Below are 20182 nucleotides of genomic sequence, written 5' to 3' on the forward strand. Positions count from 1 at the left end.
AGTACTGTTTGTGTATGGTATTTTTAACAAAAGCTGTATCTCTGAAATCTTGGATTTCAGGCCTTAATCCTCAAAGAACTGTCTGTTATCAGAGATCATGCTGGCAGTGCCTGTCTCAGAGAACTGGACAAGAGCAACAGTCCCCTTATAATGGCACTGTGTGGTTCTAAAGGTAGGGATAGCTAAACTTTGGTAGTGAATTGCTTGTTTCATCACTGTTCTCACAATTACATACTTTGTATTTATAGGTTGTTTCATACAGTCAACATTAAATTCATGCATAGATTTCAAGTGACCCTTTTCAGTAAGTACATGTTGGGTACAGGTAGTTAAAAGTTAATTCAAATAATTTAAAGAAACTGTGAAGTGAAATATGTAGGTTAGGATCAATGGTTGGATAAAGCACAATCCTTAATACAAGGCGGGATAGTATAAGGACTGTAGTTAAATAGTGGTGGTACAAATGTCTATGACCCAAAGAAAAATCGTTTAGAAGGAGTTATTAGCTATATTGTAGACTTCGTTGTCAGTCTCTGTGAAAATGCTGAAATGCACAGAACAAGTAACGGAAAAGCTTCTTTGTTGCAAACCTAAGTGCATTTTTGACAAATTCTGAAGGTAAATAACAGATCTTCGTAGAAGTTAAGACAGCTTACAAAAGGAGCAGTGATATTCCTCCATTGTGAGTGAGGTGTTTTTTGTTTTCAGGCTCCTTCATTAATATATCCCAGATGATTGCTTGTGTAGGTCAGCAGGCTATCAGTGGATCCCGAGTTCCTGATGGATTTGAGAACAGATCCTTGCCTCACTTTGAGAAGCATTCCAAGGTAATTCTATATGTTTACAATACACTGTAAAGAAAAGAGAAAGAAGTTGACTTAAACCATTTTAAGGAGGACGGACGATAGTATGTGTTGTTATAGAATAGTTAGGGTTGGAAAAGACCTTAAGAGCATCAAGTTCCAACCCCCCTGCCACGGACAGGGACACTTCACACTAAACCATGTCACCCAGGGCTCTGTCCAACCTGGCCTTGAACACTGCCAGGGATGGAGCGTTCACAACTTCCTTGGGCAACCCATTCCAGTGCTTCACCACCCTCACAGTAAAGAACTTCTTCCTTGTATCCAAACTTCCCCTGTGTAAGTTTGAACCTGTTACCCTTGTCCTGTCACTACAGTCCCTAATGAAGAGTCCCTCCCCAGACATGGGGGACATGGTGAAGGAAAAGTATCATGTATGGTGATTTGGGAGTTAACAGTAGTGTTATGAATTGGCATAGGATGTCTAGATAGCTTGAATATTTACAGCTAAGCCTTCCTTAGACCTTTCTAATTTAGTAAAATTACAGTAACTCGGATGATACATTTTTGATTCTCTTGAGAGTTCTGAAGATAATTTGTTGGAGATTTTCTTCTATTATGCTTCACTGCAATAACACTTTTCAGGGAAATTTTTTGATGTGTGTTGGTATCTTTAGACAAGGTGAAACATGCCAGGTAAACCATTATCCTGGGCTCAGCAGTAGCAGTCATTTTTCTCCTTCTTAGTAGCTGGTGCAGTGCTATGTTTTTGACTTTCAGCCTGGGGATAACGCTGATAACACCCATGTTTTTAGTTGTTGCTAAGTAACATTTACTCTGACCAAGGACTTTCTGAGCCTCATGCTCTGCCAGGGAGGAGAGGAAGTTGGGAGGAAGCAGAGACAGGACACCTGACCCAAACTAGCCAAAGAAGTATTCCGTACCACAGTATGTCATGCCCAGTATATAAAATGGGGTAGTTATCTAGAAGGCCCAGGTCACTGCTCAGGTTGGGCTGGGTATCGGTCAACAGGTGGTGAGTGGTTGTATTCTCTTCCCTTGTTATTTCCCTTATCATTATTATGGGTGGTAGCAGTAGTGGTTTTGTGTTATACCTTAGTTACTGGACTGTTCTTATCTCAAGTCATGGGAGTTACATGCTTTTGATTCTCCTCCCCATTCCTCTGGGAGTGGGGGAGAAAGGGTGGGGAGTGAGCAAGTGAGCGGCTGCGTGGTTCTGGGTTGCTGGGTGGGCTTAAACCACAACAACCATTTTCGAGGCTGCTGCTTTTTCTTTCTTTTTCCACTAAGACTGCTATCATGGGCTACTTTGAACATTCATGCTTGAGGTCTGTTGCACATGAAGCAATAAGGAGTCTCATGCACTTGTTAACATAATTAGTGAGATACCTTTTCCATCAGTCGTGTGTTACTCAGATAACTCAAGTGTTGGGTGATGTCCATGACACTTGAGTCTGTCACTAAACATCCAAATTTCAACTTCTGTAACGTGAAATATTTTCCTTTCTGAATAAATTAAAGAAGAAGAAATACTTAATGGATTAGATGAGAAGGTAAAAGTTAAATTTAACTCTAGCTTTTTTACTGATTTAGAATGCACTCTTTGTTAAATAACAAGAAAAAGTGATTTAAGATGAACCTCTGTAGGCTGTATCTTGGTTTATGTGATAGGTTGGTGTTACTTGACTTGAAGGGAGGCCTGCATAAAGTTCATTTGGCAAGAACTCTTCTCAGAGGTGAGAATAAACCATTCAAAAGAATGTTACTTATATGTCTCTGGTTTGTAGTTTTCAGCACTGCAAATACCTTTGCTATACTATTGCAAAGTGACCATTCTTATTGCCTTTCCAATTTTTGCAATTTTTAAGGGAGGCCAAAATGATGGAAGCTGGTGTGTAGTGTTTGCAAGGAATGGCTAGAAGCATGACAAGGCCTGTAGGTGGAGGAAGAAAGTCTGTCACATTGGCTTGGAAGAAATAGGCAAGGGTTTTGAAGCCTTTATTTGGATCAGTATATAAAAGTTGAATTTCAAAACTAAATGCACCTGAGATGGCTTTGTTTATGTATGCAGTGAAGGAATTTAGACGACATACATGTTTTTCTGTAACATGCACATACAAAACATTCATTTCATTTCAACCTTTTCTCCCCCACTCTTCTCTGTAGCTTCCAGCAGCAAAAGGCTTTGTTGCTAATAGCTTCTATTCTGGATTGACCCCCACTGAATTTTTTTTCCATACAATGGCTGGTCGAGAAGGTCTGGTTGACACAGCTGTAAAAACAGCCGAAACTGGATATATGCAGGTAACTGTCAGTGGAGTTAGGGGATTTGTCAGCCTTGCAAAAGGAGGATGTTTCTTATGTGTATGTTGAGGTGAGGGGTGGGGGAGAAGTGCATACATTGGGTATGTGTGTGTTTAACAGCATAATTTATACTGTGAAATACATGATTTTGTTCTGTTCTCCAATAGGCATGAGGTTTGTAAACCAGACCTCAGGCAGTGGTACAATAACATGCTTCTGTTTAACTGATTCCTCTTGAATACAGGTGATAAGCCGTTGTTCTATGGAATTATTGAGGACTACTGTGCTATTGTAGCATGTGTTCCTAAAACCCAGGTGAATGATGGAAGTTTGTCCATACATTGTAACATAGATTTGAGTTGTGAGTGCTTTTTCAGATACAGTATTTCAACAATGAGAAGCATAAAACACAAATCCTTTTGTGTTTGGGTTATTTAAAAAAAGACTGTCTGGATGACAGAAATACGGCTAAAGCTCCCTTTTAGTATGGCATATAGGCTTGGCATATAGACTTAAAGCTCTGTAAGATGTTAGTGTCTTTGGCTGTATCTTTTGTGGAAATAAATGTTCCTCCAACAAAGCTTTTTGTATTATGAGCAGTCTTAAGACTTCAGTAAAGATATTTAAGTAGTATTTTAAGTATAGTCCTCCTCCTGGTGTAACAGGCAGTGGAAAAGCCAGGGTAATTTGGGACTGGGCACACAGTCAGAGATAGACAAGTAAATGTGCAAAGACTGAAATAAATTCTTTTTGGGGTGGGTGACTAATTAGACCATTTCTTTCTCAAGCTAACAGAATAATGTTTGCATATGTGTAAAAAAATATACATATATATAATAAGCAGTCTTCAAAACTTTTTTCCTTATCAACTTTCAACCTACATGAATAAATTTTAGCACTTGGACTTTGGAATTTCAAAACAAACAAAACCAAATGGAATTTATTTTATTTTACCATTTTTCTCCTCAGTAAAAAAAAATAATTCCTTGGACTGTAGTAGGTTCTTGCAGTTTAGCATTAGCTTTCCTATATGTTCTAATTTCTAAATGTGGAGAACTGTGTTGTTGCTTTGAATTTTGTTATTGTTGGCTTTCATGCTCTGGGGAATGTACAGAAAGTCCCTAAAGATAATGTATGACTTAAAGTAGGTTTTCATGCCTGCTTGCTTGCTGATCACTGTATAAAATTTATTTCCTGAGCTCAGTTTCTATACTTTTATAATCCAAATCAATAGCTATTTTTGAAAAGTTCCCATGTACTTTCCTTGCAAATTTTTTTTTTTCCCTTCCTTTTTCCTTCAGAGGCGGCTGGTAAAATCCCTTGAAGATCTTTGCTCACAGTATGATTTGACAGTCAGAAGTTCTACTGGTGACATTATACAGTTTATTTATGGAGGAGATGGCTTGGATCCTGCAGCCATGGAAGGGAAGGATGAACCGCTAGAATTCAAGCGAGTTCTAGACAATATCAGGGTAAGGCTTACTGAAATCTGTTGGAAGTTTGAAAAGACTATTAAGCATGCAGATGAAGTAGTAAATTATGAGGAGAATTGTTTCAATTGAAATATTTATTTTTAAATTGCCTGATCATCATTTATTCAGCATGTATATAATAGGACTGAACTGTGTATAAGCTTTGAAAACAGAATTTGCTTCTGTGTTTAGACATAGTTCTATGACCTAGTGTCTAACTCACTAGATAACTTACTACTTAGTTGAGTACTAGGTTGGACTGATATTACACCAAGTAATTCCTTATTAAATGAAGACATTCATGTTCTTTGAGCTGTTTCTTAAGTTGGAGGCTTGATGTGTTAAATAATTCCAGATGTGTAGTGATGTTTAAAGGGCAGTATTTTATTTGGTTTTGTAGTTGGTTTTGTTGCTAAATACCTTTTGCTGAAAGAAGTATTCAGAATTCTGTAATGTGAGTGTAATAAGTTGATAGAATTAGAAATGTGTGTGTGTATACCTTCAGATTTATGCATGTAAATAGAAGTGTATGTGGACCATCTCTTCCCATTAGTCTAGTATTATATAGAAAGAAAAAACCCAAATAAACAAAACCCCCAAACTAAAACCCAACCAGAACTGACAAATGCTGTTACTCAATGAAGTTTTTGTGCATATGGTTTATGTAAAGAATTAAATGTTTTTTCTTCTTAAGGCTGTATATCCATGCCATAGTGAACCAGCCCTTAGTAAAAATGCATTGGTGTTAACAGCTGAGGCCATCATGAAGAAGAATGAATTTCTTTGCTGCCGAGACAGTTTTCTGCAGGTAATTACCTCATTTCCTCATCACACAGTGATTAACTTTTCCTTATAAATTAAGGAGAATAGTGTTTTAGCAATCTGTAGGAGCAATGGCTGAACTTGTGTTTTAACATGTGTTAAAAGTAGGCGTAGTAGTTTGTTCAGTAATGTATTTGTACACCTTTGGGAGGTGGAGAGGTAGGGATAGTTATTTTAATTCTTATTATGGTAGTTGTTCATGTTCACCACAAGAACATCAGAAATGAGAGAAAAATCTAGTGATTTTCTGAGTAGAAGGTGCTGCTGCTCTGACATATCTTGCTGGAATTTCTCCATAGCAAGATGTTACAGTAATTATGTGCTTCCCCCAGGATGTCAGAAACAAGGTGATTATGACTCTGTGTATAAAGGAACCACGCAGCGAATCTCATACTCTATTATTGTACATGTACTTTGATATTACCAACTTTGAGTGTCTGTTTTTACTCATTTGCTGGTTTTCCTGTAATAGAACTCTACACTTAAACCTATTTATCTTGCTTATGATACTAAACCAGCAAAACACTTGTATGAAAGAGCTTTGCTGGACTGGGCTTATCTTCAGAGGAGTACTTGAGCTTTTTAAGGATGAGTAAACAGTCACATGACTCCTTACCCTTTGAATTGTGGAAGTCAATTTGTTTGAAAGAACATTAAGCAATTTTAATATTTGAGAGCAGCCATATTTCAGACTGCTTTGGAAGACAGGAATAAAAACTGTAGAATTAACCTGCCTCTGGACATGTACAGTTGTTATTGTGATGAACCTTCTGATTACTGGCAATGATGAGAATAATGTGAATTTAGTGACCTGCTTTTGAAGGGTTTCTTTTTAGTAGATCAGAGTGCTTAAGAGCAGAAAGTGACAGAAATAATAAGCCACTGTTTATAAACCTGATCTGCAATTCCATTGCCAGAGCAGAGTTGAAAAAGCAATTATATCCATACTTGAAATATGCTCTAACTTCTAACAGCATCTCTAAAAGGAAAAAAAAAAAGGCAATATACTTATATCAAAGTTTGGAACTGAAGTTGTTCTTTGAGATTCACATATTTTTAAACATATCGGGGAAATAATTGCTATTAATTTCAGAAGCACAGATATGGCTACGTCACCTTGGTGCTAATCAGTTTAACTTAAGATTTGTAAATTTTAGATATTACTACATTTTCTTCTTTCCTTTTCTTTTTGGTTTTTTTTTTTTTTCTGTTCATCCTTGAAGACATTAACTGAGACAGGTTATGAAAAATATAATGAGGTAATGTAGCATGTGTGTGCACTGTGTGAGCATTAACGTTAGTGCTTTTTAGTTAAAGCTGTATGCATAGTGCTGAAGTAACTGATTAGCATATATACGTTACTGCTTGTTAAATTATAATGTAGTCACTCATCACGAGAATTTACCCAATTCATTTTTAATGGTGAAAACTGTGACACGTGAATTAATCTTCAGAATTCAATTTGAAGATCTTGAGGAAGCTTTCTTTTTAGTACATGATGATGTTCCTTTCTAAAATTCATTCCTTCAGCCTTTAGGGATATTAGCACGTTTTTCTGATGTCATCCTATCTCTTCCTCCACTTTCGCTTCCAGAACAGAAATATTTCTTCTTGCTGTTATTTTACCAGGAGGTTCCTATAATGGAACCTGTAATTATCCACTCTTGTCCAGGAAAACAGTATGTCTAAATAGCCTCTTCCAAACAGACTGGCATTCATTCTGCCTGCACTCTGCCCTCACTTTCATGAACTGAACTGATGAAAAAGCGAGATTGTTGGTTGGCACAGTTTCAACTGTGTTAATATTTGAACGTATTTGAGTATGCTAAGATAGAAGTTAAGGGATTTATTTTTTTTTTCTTCTTATTGAAGTTGGGAAAATCTTTGAAACCCTCATAATTAAAAAAAAGAACAAAAATAACACAAACTTATTTTTCTGTGGATTGTTTTTTGAGATGATAGAATATGAGTGCTAGGAAGTGTGGTGCAAACGTGGGAAAGAGCTTGTGCTGGCATATGTGGAACTGACCTAATGGGTCTACCTGAACTTCAGGCAGTTATTACTGAATCTTGTGGGATTGTCTGTACCACTCCGATTAACTGTGAAGATTCTCTTCATGTGTATAAATGATCACGGTACCTTAAGTGCTGGGAAATGTGATGCAAACATGCAACTGAGTAGGCTTTATACCCTGGACTGCTTGCTGCTTTCACTAATCACTGGTTCTGCAGTAGCTGACAAGGTCCACAGTGAGTCAGATCTTACTGAATTGGTTTGATGCCTTTTTGTGAAACAGATCCAAACTAAAAGACTCCGTGGTTTAAACAATGTGAAACAAGCGATGGTTTCTTGAGCTTGCTCTGCAAATTATATTCCTGTGCTCACAAAGGACTGTGTTACACTGAAGATCAGTCCGTAGACTCAGGCAGGCTCAGCAAAGAGTGAGCTGCATTTTCATTCTGTTTGCAGCATAAATTAATCCATAGTTTAGATAAACTGCCAACATAGTTGAAAGTTGAGAGGAATAGGTAGTTTCCTCTTTTAGTTCTTGAGCATGAATAAAACTTTTGACAATAAAAAGTAAGGTCTTCAGAAATTTGTTTCTCACGTTTTTTTGGCTCTAGCATGTGGAAATAATGTCTCTTTATTTTTACATTTCAGAATGTTATATAACAATTTATTATGTTGGAGACTTCTAGATTTCTTCATTTTTCTAATACCACATTATTTCTTAACACATGTTTTAGGAAATAAATTGCCAATTTTGTGCCAAGATTTCAGGGTCAAACCCCTTAAAATAGCAAAATACTTCATTCATGAGTTAATATGGCTTACTGTAGGGCACAGGGGGCAGAAATGTATGAATGCATCCTGTTGTCATCCGAGTGGGGAAACAACTTGAAGCATCCATTCCAGGAGTATACTTCTGTTGTTGGTTCTTTCATTTGAACCTTGTTCTAGTGGTCACAGAATATAAAATACTGTCTGAAAACACATTGAATACCAGTAAGAATGTTGATATTAGGAGAATCTGAGGATTCTTTTAGATTTGATAATGAGTTATGAAGAAAAAAAAAGCCAGTCACTCAAATTTTTATGCAATTTTCTGAGTAATATTCAGCACTGGGCTACTGTGGTGGTTGGAAGGAGTCCAGTACAGACTGAAGAAGAGGTGATATATATGATCATCATGCTGGTTGTTACGCAGAACTAATGGGGTGGAAAGGGTTTAAAAGCACTCAAAAAATCAAGCTATTCACTTCTCCATGGAGGCTTTCTTAAGTCATTGTTCTAGTAGATGGGAAGGATTTCCTCTTCCTTCTTGTTTCCTTGTTTGTATTTTGGTTTTGATAACCTTGTGTTACGGTAATGAGTTGCACTGAGTCCACTTTTATGGAAGCTTAATCTTGGACCTTATATTTTGTGATATCTAGTGTACACATCTATATCCAAACCATAATGCCCAAATGATTTTTCATAGAAATGTTGGATATTTTTCTAACAATATTGTTTCAATTTATATTCCAGTAAAGACTGATAGAAGTAGTTCTGGGTAAATCTGTTGAGTGAAAGGCTTATGTCCTATTACATGTTAAATGCAGTTATCTGCAAGACCTCTACACAGTATAGAGACGTTACTTGAACTACCTTAGGTAGAGACTGACAGGTATATAGAAATCTTGAGAGATTTTTCCTCCCAAATAAAGTACATGTTGAACCTCTGAAATCTATCCAGCAGGTGTCCTTTATATACTTCCTCTCTTGCCACAGTCTTTCCACTTGAATTTATTTTGAATACTGAGAAATGAGTGAGAATGTGTTGCTATACTCAGAAAATACAATTTTATTTTTAATTATTTTTTTCCCCTGATGGTAGAGTCAGAATCAACCAAGTCAAATATCTTAATTTTTCAGCGTATGCTCAGGAAGGATGCTTTTATTCAGCATGGACAGTATTCCTCATGTATTGCTACTAATTTGTGGTTATACGAGAGTGACTCTGGTTTGCTGAATTCTAGTGTATGTGTGTGTCTAAGTGTTCATGTTCCTCTCCTCATAATGTGTATTGTTAATTTATTATTGTAAGCATTCCATTTGGAGCTCTAAGTCAGTAACTTACTGCTGAAGACTTCAGTATGAAGACAAAGTCTTTACTTACTGTTTTAATGTAATTTCAGGAAATCAAAAAATTCATCAAAGGTGTTTCTGAGAAGATAAAAAAGACTAGGGACAAGTATGGCATTAATGACAATGGCACAACAGAGGTAAATAGCTTAAGGAAGTAATTACGTATTTTTTTTTCAGTCTTTGAAAGCTGTTGCTTTTTCACCTGTTCTCTTTTCAGCCAAGAGTTTTATATCAGTTGGATAGGATTACTCCAACACAAGTAGAGAAGTTTCTGGAGACTTGTAGGGACAAATACATGAGGTAAGTGTTTAGCCTGCTATTTTCTTAATTTATCCCCCCCAATTTAGTGTTCCTTCACTTTGTTTGCAGTCTAGAAGTACATTGTACTGATTTTACTATATGAAGGTTGGTTCTGTTGTGAATGAAGTACAAATATAGAATAAGAAACAGCATTGCCTTGTACAGGTGGGCTTGTTAAGGCAGAGTTGAGCCTCATATGACAGTTCTAGAGGTCTGACAGAGCTAAGGTTTTTACCTTTCTGTTTTGAATCATTATCAGATTTTTTCATTAGAAGACTCTTAGTCATTTTTTTTGTTCCCTTTTATATTTTAGAAAAAAAATCCTTTATATTTCATTTTATGTTTCCTGACAATGCAAAGCTATCTGCTTGGTTTTAGGCACCTTTCTTCTGAAACAATAGTGAATGCAGTTATCTTCTGTAGCTGTTTACTACTTAGAGCCACACATGGTTTTGACAGCAGAATCTCGTAAAAACCATAAGTGATAGGATTCAGAGTTAGGTGAGAGAGGATATTGTTTAAACACGTTTTTACACTCATTGGCACACATGTTCCCTTCCTCCCCCTCTTGCAGGAGATTGTTCTATACCTCTAAAGAGTCCATGCAAAATAATGTCTCAATAGATCAGTTTTAAATCTATATGAATCATTATAATTACACTTGATCTACACAGTCTGTGAAGAGTTATGTCACATTTCATGCTAACATATTCTTGAATTTGCTATGCACTTGTAGGAGCTTCTTGTTTGTAATTCTTGGCCTCTAACGAAGTAGTAATAGTATGGATACTTTCATCCCTTTATCCATTGTGAGTTCTTTCATTTCTTTAGACTCCTTGGATTTCATAATTGGCATGAAGCCATTCATTACACCTGTTTTGTGGCCTCACACTCACCTGCATTGATTGTTTACTAGTATTTTTTCTTTTTCTAGAAAATTCATGTCTATTTTAAATTCTTAACAGAACTACTTTAAAACAATTACTAGGTGTTTTGCTTTCAGTTACTAGCATTATTTACTTATGTTTGTCTTAAGCATTCTTAAACATTAGTTGCTTATTTTACTCTAGTGAGTTGGTTTAGCATACTATGTTATGCTGATCTGATAGCTGAAAGATGATACCTGTGGGAAGGAACTAATTGCTGTGATGTTTTTGTTGTAACAGTGAGAACAATAACCTCTACTTAAATATTTTTTTTTACAGTCACCCAGAATTCATTCTTTAGACATTACACCCTAAATCGCTGTCAGACAGCCATTTTACTTGGTAGGAGTTCCTCACGGAAAATGCAAGAAGCTGCTATGTTACAATCATTTAGGAAGTGGTATTGTGCCTTAAGTTCAGAGGTTACATTTGCTCTAGAAGAGCAGACCACATTGCACTCTGTGCAAGTTTTAGAATGCTAACTCTACGATCTGAACAAATTCTAGGCGTATACCATCTATACATATACCATCCCTCATGTTCTCGTTGTGAAATCAGATATAATAGTGTAGTGGTCTTTGAGTTTTGTCCTGTAAGGACCACCAGTTCTTTCAGGACATGAATTTTAGAAAAAAAACAAAATGTGGGAATGAGCACATTACATGCATAACTTGAAGGGAATGTAGGTCATCAGTATAGGGCTTTTGAATAAGATGAGAACAAGAAGGCATTAATATCTGGATTTTGCTCTGATTAAAAAGCAATCTGCATAATAATTTTTTAAAGAAGACTTAATAAACGTCTATAGGGCTTAAACACGTGAAGGAGAGTTTTGGAAATGTTAGCATATGGGATTTTCCTGAATGGAGAATCCTGAATCGAATACATGATACTTCGGAGGAAGAGGACAAGCAGTTTGTTTCTATTATGGATGTTATACTGGATCTGTGTAATAGCTTTGTGACAGGGTATCTGCTTGCCTTGCATGAGATCAGTCTTGAGTATTGGCAACCTCTTAAACTTTCTCCTGTTTATTTAAAAAATAAATTATTATTATTTTTTTTTAAATAACAAACTTCTCATCTACTTACGAGAATAGTTTCTGTCTTTGCTTGCTTAGGATTTTATACTTTACTGAGTTCTATGTCTTTATTTTCTAACGGGAGAATTTCTTCATCAGGGCACAGATGGAGCCTGGTTCTGCAGTAGGAGCTCTTTGTGCACAGAGCATTGGTGAGCCTGGCACACAGATGACTCTGAAGACTTTCCATTTTGCTGGCGTGGCTTCAATGAACATTACTTTGGGTGTGCCAAGAATCAAAGAAATCATTAATGCTTCAAAAGCTATTAGGTACTAACATTGTTTCGGTTTGGGTTTTTTTACCCCTTTGCCTATGTGAAACCTGGTGGGAAAAAGATACAGCATTTCCTAGTTCCCAGTAATGTATTAGACAACACTGAATGCATGGAATACCAAAGCAAGAAAAATCTAATGTCTGTCCAATTAAGTGATACTTAAGGCCAGAGAACAGAGAAATTTTATTTTTCTGAAACTCAAATGAGGTAGTTATTTATTAAGTTTAATATTCCATTAGGTGTTTCTTATATATTGTGGAACTTTCTGGTGTTTAGCAGTAGTTGAAGTATACCCTAACCATTCTATGATTCTATTCCAAAGTATCCATGAAGCTATACTTAAATAATACTCGAATAGTATATGTCATGAAAATAGTCACTAGTTGTTGTGTTATAATCTCATGTGTGTTTGCTTGTTTTTCCAGCCTGAAGCTGGTAAATGCATGTTCAAAGCATTCTCTTAAATGTACCTGAGGAAGCTGAAGGTCTCTATCTTATGAAATACTGCTCTAGATAAGAGTTACGTTCCATAAGGCAGGCTGTAGTTCAGATTGCTGTCTGTAATCTAGTTGAGCCATTTCCTAACTGGTTTGGGTTTTTTTGTGTATGTGTGTTTATTCTTTGTAGCACCCCTATTATAACAGCACAGTTGGACAAATCTGATGATCCTGATTTTGCCCGTCTAGTTAAAGGAAGAATTGAGAAAACTTTATTAGGAGAGGTAGGAAAAATTGTAGTATTACAACATAATGTAAACATTAGCCAATTGCTATGGGGCATTTTAATAATTTTCACATGCTAACTATTTCATCCTTATCTCTTAAAGATTTCAGAATATATTGAGGAAGTGTTTCTTCCAGATGATTGCTTCATCCTTGTGAAGCTGTCTTTAGAGCGCATTAGGCTACTGAGATTAGAGGTGAGTTGTTCAGTTCTTATGCAGAATGTTGCTTGGGTAAGATCCAAAGTGTCTCTTAATCCCATCTCAGAAACACTTATCAGACCAGTGGAAGTTAAAAAAGAAGGTGAACAGAGGATGTCCTGTGGCTACATTATATATGGATTTTACAACCCCTCCTTTTTTCATTGTCAAGTGGATAATTTTTCTTTTATTTGGAAACAACATACATTCCTTTATTGCTAAATACAAGGATGTCACTTCCGTCCATCAGTTAACATATGGGCTGGTACCCTTGTCAACTTATAAGAGTAACAATTTTTGGTTTTTTTTCTACCTTTTGCATTTTTATATTCTGTTGAAAGACTGTTGCATCTATGTGAGCGACTTGTATATGTGAAGAGAGACACCCTGATGTTTGCTGGCTTACTTCTTCCACAGGTGAATGCAGAGACTGTGCGCTACTCTATTTGCATATCTAAACTCAGAGTAAAGCCTGGGGATGTTGCTGTCCATGGAGAAGCAGTTGTATGTGTGACCCCTCGTGAAAATAGCAAGAGTTCAATGTATTACGTATTGCAGTCCCTGAAGGAAGAACTACCAAAGGTAAAAACAAAGGTTGTCTCATGCTTCTGTGGGAGGTAATCAGTAATAATTTGGGTTCTGTGGTGGAGGACTAAATTAATTCTTGTTAGTATTGACAGTGAAATAGGCTGAGTTTGTAACTCTTAGATTGCTATGCTACTACTTTACAGATGAAGCCCCTGTTACTAATCTTAATAAATCAAATTTAAGCTTTGATACTTCCCTTACAGTGTTTACTTAAGCATTCCAAATGCAGCAGTTACATGAAATAGTTATTTATTCTTCCAGCTGCATCTACAATTGTCAACCACATGACAGTATCTGCAGTTTTTGCAGCTCTCTCCGAATCTCCGAAAAGACTATCTACTTTGGGTTTTAAAAACAGTGATAAGAGAATCTCTGTTATTGGCTGGATGCCCTTTTCATTTGTGTGAATCTATCACCATTGAGAGACCCATGTCTGATTGTGAGGTGATCTGGCATCAAATATAAAATGCAGCTAGTGTGTAGGGTTTATAGTACAGTGTGAATGTCACATCTGCACTAGCGTATTTAAGAGCAGAAAATCTTATTTCATAAGTATTTTAATGCAGCATTTACTCCAAAGACTGGAGCTTCTAAATAGGTTTGAATTCTGGTGAGGGTTACCCTTTTAATACTGCATTACTGTATACATCAAAGTTACTAGCATTTTTTTTTTGATTTGTGAAGGTTGTAGTGCAAGGCATACCAGAGGTTTCCCGAGCTGTCATTCATATTGATGAACGAAGTGGAAAGGAAAAATACAAACTTTTGGTTGAAGGTGATAATCTGCGAGCTGTTATGGCTACACATGGAGTGAAAGGAACAAAAACGTCCTCTAACAACACTTATGAGGTAATGTTTAAATGGGTTCTGTGATGTGTTTTTTTTCCTGTAGCATGTTTATTACAAGTGCTTGTTTGTGCTCAGATGCAGTGGTTGATATCTAATTAAGCCTGATTTCATTAATAGTTGTCAGAATGCATTAATACAAGAGTAGTTTGATTGGCAGCACTGTTCACTTGAAAAAAGCTTTTTCTATGAATATTTTTGAAACAGAGAAATGCAGAGGGATAGTAATGGAAATGAAGTATTAATCTGACATCAAATGGGATTTGTTACAGGAATGTATTTGCTCCAAGCATTCGATTCTTCATTAAGCGAACATAATCTTTTGTGTAGGTAGAGAAGACACTAGGAATTGAAGCTGCTCGGACAACCATTATCAATGAGATTCAGTATACAATGGTGAACCATGGTATGAGCATTGACAGGAGACATGTTATGTTGCTGTCTGATCTAATGACTTACAAGGTTGGTTCTCTGTTTTTTTTTTTTTACGTGTCCTGATTATACAGACTAATTTCACCATATTTGAGAAGAATGAGTGAGCTAGGGAGATGGAAATCAGTTTTAAGTTTAAAGAATTGTAAGTTATATTGATCAAATACTGCTGTTTGCATATCAAACAAAATGCTTAATTAATATAGTTCTTTGGGGTGGAGGGGAAAAGGCCTGTTTTGACTGAAAAGAAGTTGATATAATGAGTAGGGACTCTTGATTTTGAACAATGAATGCTAAAAATTGTGGTATGAAAATCAACTGTTTGGGTAACCATGCATGCAATTTAAGGCTTGCTGTGCAGAAAACCACATGGGGTGTGGTTCACAGCAGCTGTGCTGTACATAATAGTCAAAAGATACAGAAATCAGAAATAGAATCAGACTACATATAGAGCATGAACAGTCTTCCAGAACTGTTAGTAGAAAATCATATCTGTTCTTTATCAATTTACTTTGTTGATTTACATAAATACATTATTTACATTCATTATGGTTTTTAGATTTGATTGCACTTAGTGAAGTAATATTTTCCACTTCGCTTGCCAGAGTGCAAGGCTTTAATTTGGGTAAAATGGATGAGGGAGTTCTGACTTCACCCCAGACTGTAGGGCTTTGTTGTACTGAGTTGCAGCAGTCCCCAGGGCTGGCCGTGTATAGCTGTGACACAATAGTGAAAAAGGGCAACAGTGTGCAGTGTTTTACACTTGTTGGTCTCCTAGCGTGTTCTCTTTTGTCTGTAGTTCTCACTTGTGCTTCTGTGCACAGTCTGTTGCAATCAGGTTGTCTGTTAGAAACAGAGGCAGAAATACTTTAAAAAAACTAATTTTGTTTGTTTGATTGATTGATTGATTTGTTTTGGGTGTGGGTTGTTTTTTTTGTTTGGTTTGTTTGCTTTTTTGAGAGTGGAAAAATGAAGATTTAACATCTTCTGTAGTGTCCTGGCAGCTTAAGTCAGTCTTATCAGTAGACAATAGGCAGTGGCTTCAGCATAATGCTGTCAGACCCCACTGAAGATTTTTAACTCAGCAACTCATTTTTTAACTCGGCAACTTGTGCCTGATAGTCTTTCTTTGTTTTTTTTTTTCATCAATACAGGGTGAAGTGCTGGGTATTACTAGGTTTGGGCTGGCAAAAATGAAGGAAAGTGTGTTGATGCTGGCTTCATTTGAAAAGACTGCAGACCATCTGTTTGATGCTGCCTACTTTGGACAGAAGGATTCTGTTTGTGGTAGGTATTGCAAATTATTTTGCAGTTTGTGATTCCTACTCAGCACTTACAAAGATCTTCAAAGCATTGAAATTTTGTCCTTTTTAAGCATTCTGTTCAGTTTACAGGTCAAAAACTTCTTGAAGTTTGGTGGATCTTTATCTGTTTCTAATCTCAATCAGAGATCTTGCTATCAGTTGGACATTGGTTGTATGTTGTGACTATTACCCACTTCTGGTGATACTTGTGGGTGGTAGGGATATAAATAGTAGTAGCCTGGGGAGCATAAAGAAGGACTACAGAGCCCTGGGAGAGGTGGTTAAGGGCTCTGGAGCTCAGATGGTCTTCTCGTCTATTCTCCAAGATACAGAGGAGGACCTAAAAAAAGCTAGGAAGATTGGCCAGGTTAATAAATGGTTAAAAGTGTGGTGTCACAGTCAGGGGTTTGGGTGTCTTGAACATGGGACCCAAGTTTGTAGACCAGGTCTAGCGGGGGCTGGTGGAGCTGGTCCGATAAAGAAGGGGAAGAGCAGTTTTGGTAGGAGGCTTGTCAGACTGGTCAAGGAGGCTTTAAACTAGATGTGTTGGGGGAGGGGGTCATCGTTCCATCCCAACACGCCCAGTCACTTGCCAGCATCTATAATAAATGCTCGGAGCAATGCAGAGATATTCCGCCTGCTCCAGCCAATGAGCCGGCTTCATTTGGAGCTCGACTCAGATGCCTCAAACACCCATAGCATGGGGAACAAACAAGAGGAATTAGAGATGTGTGCTCGTTTATGGGGGTATGATATTATAGGCATCACAGAAACATGGTGGGATGGCTCCTATGACTGGAGTGTTGGAATGGAAGGTTACAGACTCTTTAGAAAAGACAGGCCTGGCAGGCGCAGAGGGGGAGTTGCCCTTTATGTTAGGGATAGGCTGGAGAGTATGGAACTGTGTCTGGGGACAGGTGAGCAGTTAACAGAGAGCTTGTGGGTCAGGGTTAAAGGGAAAACAGTGATGGGAGACATTACTGTGGGGGTCTCTTACAGACCGCCTGATCGAGACGAATCTGCGGATGAAGCACTCTATAGGCAGATAGGAAAAGCCTCATGCTCACAGGCCTTTGTTCTCATGGGGGACTTCAACCACCCTGACATCTGTTGGAATGACAGCCCGGCACAAGCAATCCAGGAGGTTCCTGGATTGAGTGGAAGACAACTTCCTTCTGCAAGTAACAGAGGAGCTGACAAGGAGAGGTGCCATGCTTGACCTTGTGCTCACCAACAGGGAAGGGCTCGTTGGAAATGTGGCACTGCAGGGCAGCCTTGGATGCAGCGATCACGAGATGGTCGAATTTGAGTTCCTTAGGACAATGAGAAAAGCGTGCAGCAAGCTCACTGCCCTAGACTTCAAGAGAGCAGACTTTGGCCTCTTCAGGAACCTGCTTAGGAAGATTCCATGGGATATAGTCCTAGAGGGCAGGGGGGCTCAAGACTCTTGGTTGGTCTTCAAGGATCACCTGCTACAAGCTCAGGAGTGCTGCATCCCAACCAGAAGGAAGTGCAGCAGGAGGGCCAGGAGACCTCCTTGGATGGATAAGGAGCTGCTGAGAAAAATTCAAATGAAAAGAGTTTTATGAAAAGTGGAAGCAAGGACAGGCGGCCTGGGAAGAGTACAGGGATGTTGTCCGGGAAGCTAGGGACCAGGTTAGGAAAGCTAAGGCCCAGTTAGAATTAAACTTGGCTAGGGATATTAAGGATAATAGGAAGGGATTCTACAGGTACATAGCAAATAAAAAACAGATTAGGGAGAACATAGGCCCCCTCAGGAAGCTCTCGGGTTAACTAGCTACACAGGATTTTGAGAAGGCTGAGGTACTGAATGATTTCTTTGCCTCGGTCTTCTCTAGCAAAGGCTTTGACCGCACCACCCAAGTCTTGGAAGGCAGACGCAGGGACTGTGAGAATGAAAACCTTGGACCCACTGTAGGAGAGGAATTGGTTCGAGACCATCTTAAAAACCTGAACATGCACAAGTCCATGGGACCTGATGAAATCCATCTGCGGGTCCTGAAGGAGCTGGCAAATGAAGTTGCTAAGCCGCTGGCCATCATATTTGAAAAATCATGGCAGTCAGGTGAAGTTCCCGACGATTGGAAAAAGGGAAATATAACCCCCATTTTCAAGAAGGGGAAAATGGATGACCCGGGGAATTACAGACCAGTCAGTCTCACCTCTGTGCCTGGCAAAATCTTGGAGCAGATTCTCCTGGAAGGCATGCTAAGGCACATGAAAAGCAACAAGGTGCTTGGTGACAGCCAGCATGGCTTCACTAAGGGGAAATCCTGCCTGACCAATTTGGTGGCCTTCTATGATGGGGCTACAGAACTGATGGACAGGGGTAGAGCAGTTGATGTCATCTACCTGGATTTGTGTAAAGCGTTCAACACTGTCCCACACGACATCCTTGTCTCTAAATTGGAGAGACATCAATTTGATGAATGGACCACTCGGTGGATAAAGAACTGGCTGGATGGCCGCACACAAAGAGTTGTGGTCAATGGCTCAATGTCCAGCTGGAGACCAGTAACGAGTGGTGTCCCTCAGGGATCGGTGCTGGGACCGGTCTTGTTTAACATCTTCGTCGCTGACATGGACAGTGGGATTGAGTGCGCCCTCAACAGGTTTGCCGATGACACCAAGCTGTGTGGTTCGGTTGATACGCCGGAGGGAAGGGATGCCATCCAGAGGGACCTTGACAGGCTTGTGAGGTGGGCTGATGCCAACCTCATGAAGTTTAACCATGCCAAGTGCAAGGTCCTACACCTGGGTCGGAGCAATCCCAGGCACAGCTACAGGTTGGACGGAGAAGAGATTCAGAGCAGCCCTGCGGAGAAGGACTTGGGGATGCTGGTCGATGAGAAAATGAACATGAGCTGGCTTAAGTGTGCACTCACAGCCCAGAAAGCCAACCGTATCCTGGGCTGCATCAAAAGGAGCGTGACCAGCAGGTTGAGGGAGGTGATCCTGCCCCTTTATTCTGCTCTTGTGAGACCTCACTTGGAGTATTGTGTGCAGTTCTGGTGTCCTCAACATAAAAAGGACATGGATCTGTTGGAACAAGTCCAGAGGAGGGCCACGAGGATGATCAGGGGACTGGAGCACCTCCCATATGAAGATAGGCTGAGAAAGTTGGGACTGTTCAGCCTGGAGAAGAGAAGGCTGCGTGGAGACCTCATAGCAGCTTTCCAGTATCTGAAGGGGGCCTATAGGGATGTTGGGGATGGACTCTTCATTAGGGACTGTAGTGACAGGACAAGGGGCAATGGGTTAAATCTTAAACAGGGGAAGTTTAGATTGGATATAAGGAGGAAATTCTTTGTTGTTAGGGTGGTGAGGCACTGGAATGGGTTGCCCAGGGAGGTTGTGAATGCTCCATCCCTGGCAGTGTTCAAGGCCAGGTTGGACGAGGCCTTAGGTGGCATGGTTTAGAGCGAGGTGTCCCTGCCCATGGCAGGGGGGTTGGAACTAGATGATCTTAAGGTCCTTTCCAACCCTAACTATTCTATGATTCTATGATTCTTAAGGCAGACTTTTAGTAAGTTGGTTTTACTTCGCATTACATAGCTCAGTGAAATACCAGGGAATTTATCGCACTATCAGTAGTTCTGTTGTTTTTCAGCTGTAGAAGTTTGTGTATCTTCCAACACCTAGAGCTGATTAAAGAATTTAGTACCCCATTCAGTGTTCAGCTCTCATTTTCATTCCTACTAAGAAGTAAAAAGATTGCGTCTCATATATCATAGGTGGTGTACTGTGCACAGTGATTACCTATGTGATTTAGCAGTTGTACCGAGACATAAAAAGGCAAAATTCTTGACTTTTTCAGTTGGTTCTAATCTAAATAGATCAAAATTATGTTTGGGTTTGTTTGTTTCTTTGTTTGTTAATTAGAAGCTTTGTTTCAGTACTCCATTCATTAACATAGCAGAGAAGATCCCTGTTAGG

The 20182-nt window shown here is 38.7% G+C and overlaps 1 protein-coding gene across 2 annotated transcripts in view; it reads left to right on the forward strand.

Annotated features, from left to right (window-relative positions):
• The window catches only part of POLR3A (RNA polymerase III subunit A), a 39415-nt gene that overhangs the window by 15878 nt on the left and 3355 nt on the right, over positions 1–20182 (forward strand). Inside the window, exons 17-31 of one of the 2 annotated variants that reach the window (XM_061376669.1) lie at positions 61–172; positions 709–827; positions 2991–3128; positions 4430–4600; positions 5295–5408; positions 6646–6681; positions 9602–9688; positions 9769–9851; positions 11958–12128; positions 12761–12854; positions 12960–13052; positions 13473–13637; positions 14328–14492; positions 14820–14951; positions 16076–16208. In XM_061376669.1, coding sequence (XP_061232653.1) covers positions 61–172; positions 709–827; positions 2991–3128; positions 4430–4600; positions 5295–5408; positions 6646–6681; positions 9602–9688; positions 9769–9851; positions 11958–12128; positions 12761–12854; positions 12960–13052; positions 13473–13637; positions 14328–14492; positions 14820–14951; positions 16076–16208 — 1813 coding nt within the window. The remainder of the gene's footprint in view (positions 1–60; positions 173–708; positions 828–2990; positions 3129–4429; positions 4601–5294; positions 5409–6645; positions 6682–9601; positions 9689–9768; positions 9852–11957; positions 12129–12760; positions 12855–12959; positions 13053–13472; positions 13638–14327; positions 14493–14819; positions 14952–16075; positions 16209–20182) is intronic. The other variant, XM_061376670.1, reaches the window with a different exon arrangement.

This window comes from Neopsephotus bourkii, unplaced genomic scaffold, assembly GCF_033783945.1.
Source record: "Neopsephotus bourkii isolate Nb327-2 ecotype Australia unplaced genomic scaffold, CSIRO-AGI_Nbou_v1 NB_1728, whole genome shotgun sequence".
Lineage (NCBI taxonomy): Eukaryota > Metazoa > Chordata > Aves > Psittaciformes > Psittacidae > Neopsephotus > Neopsephotus bourkii.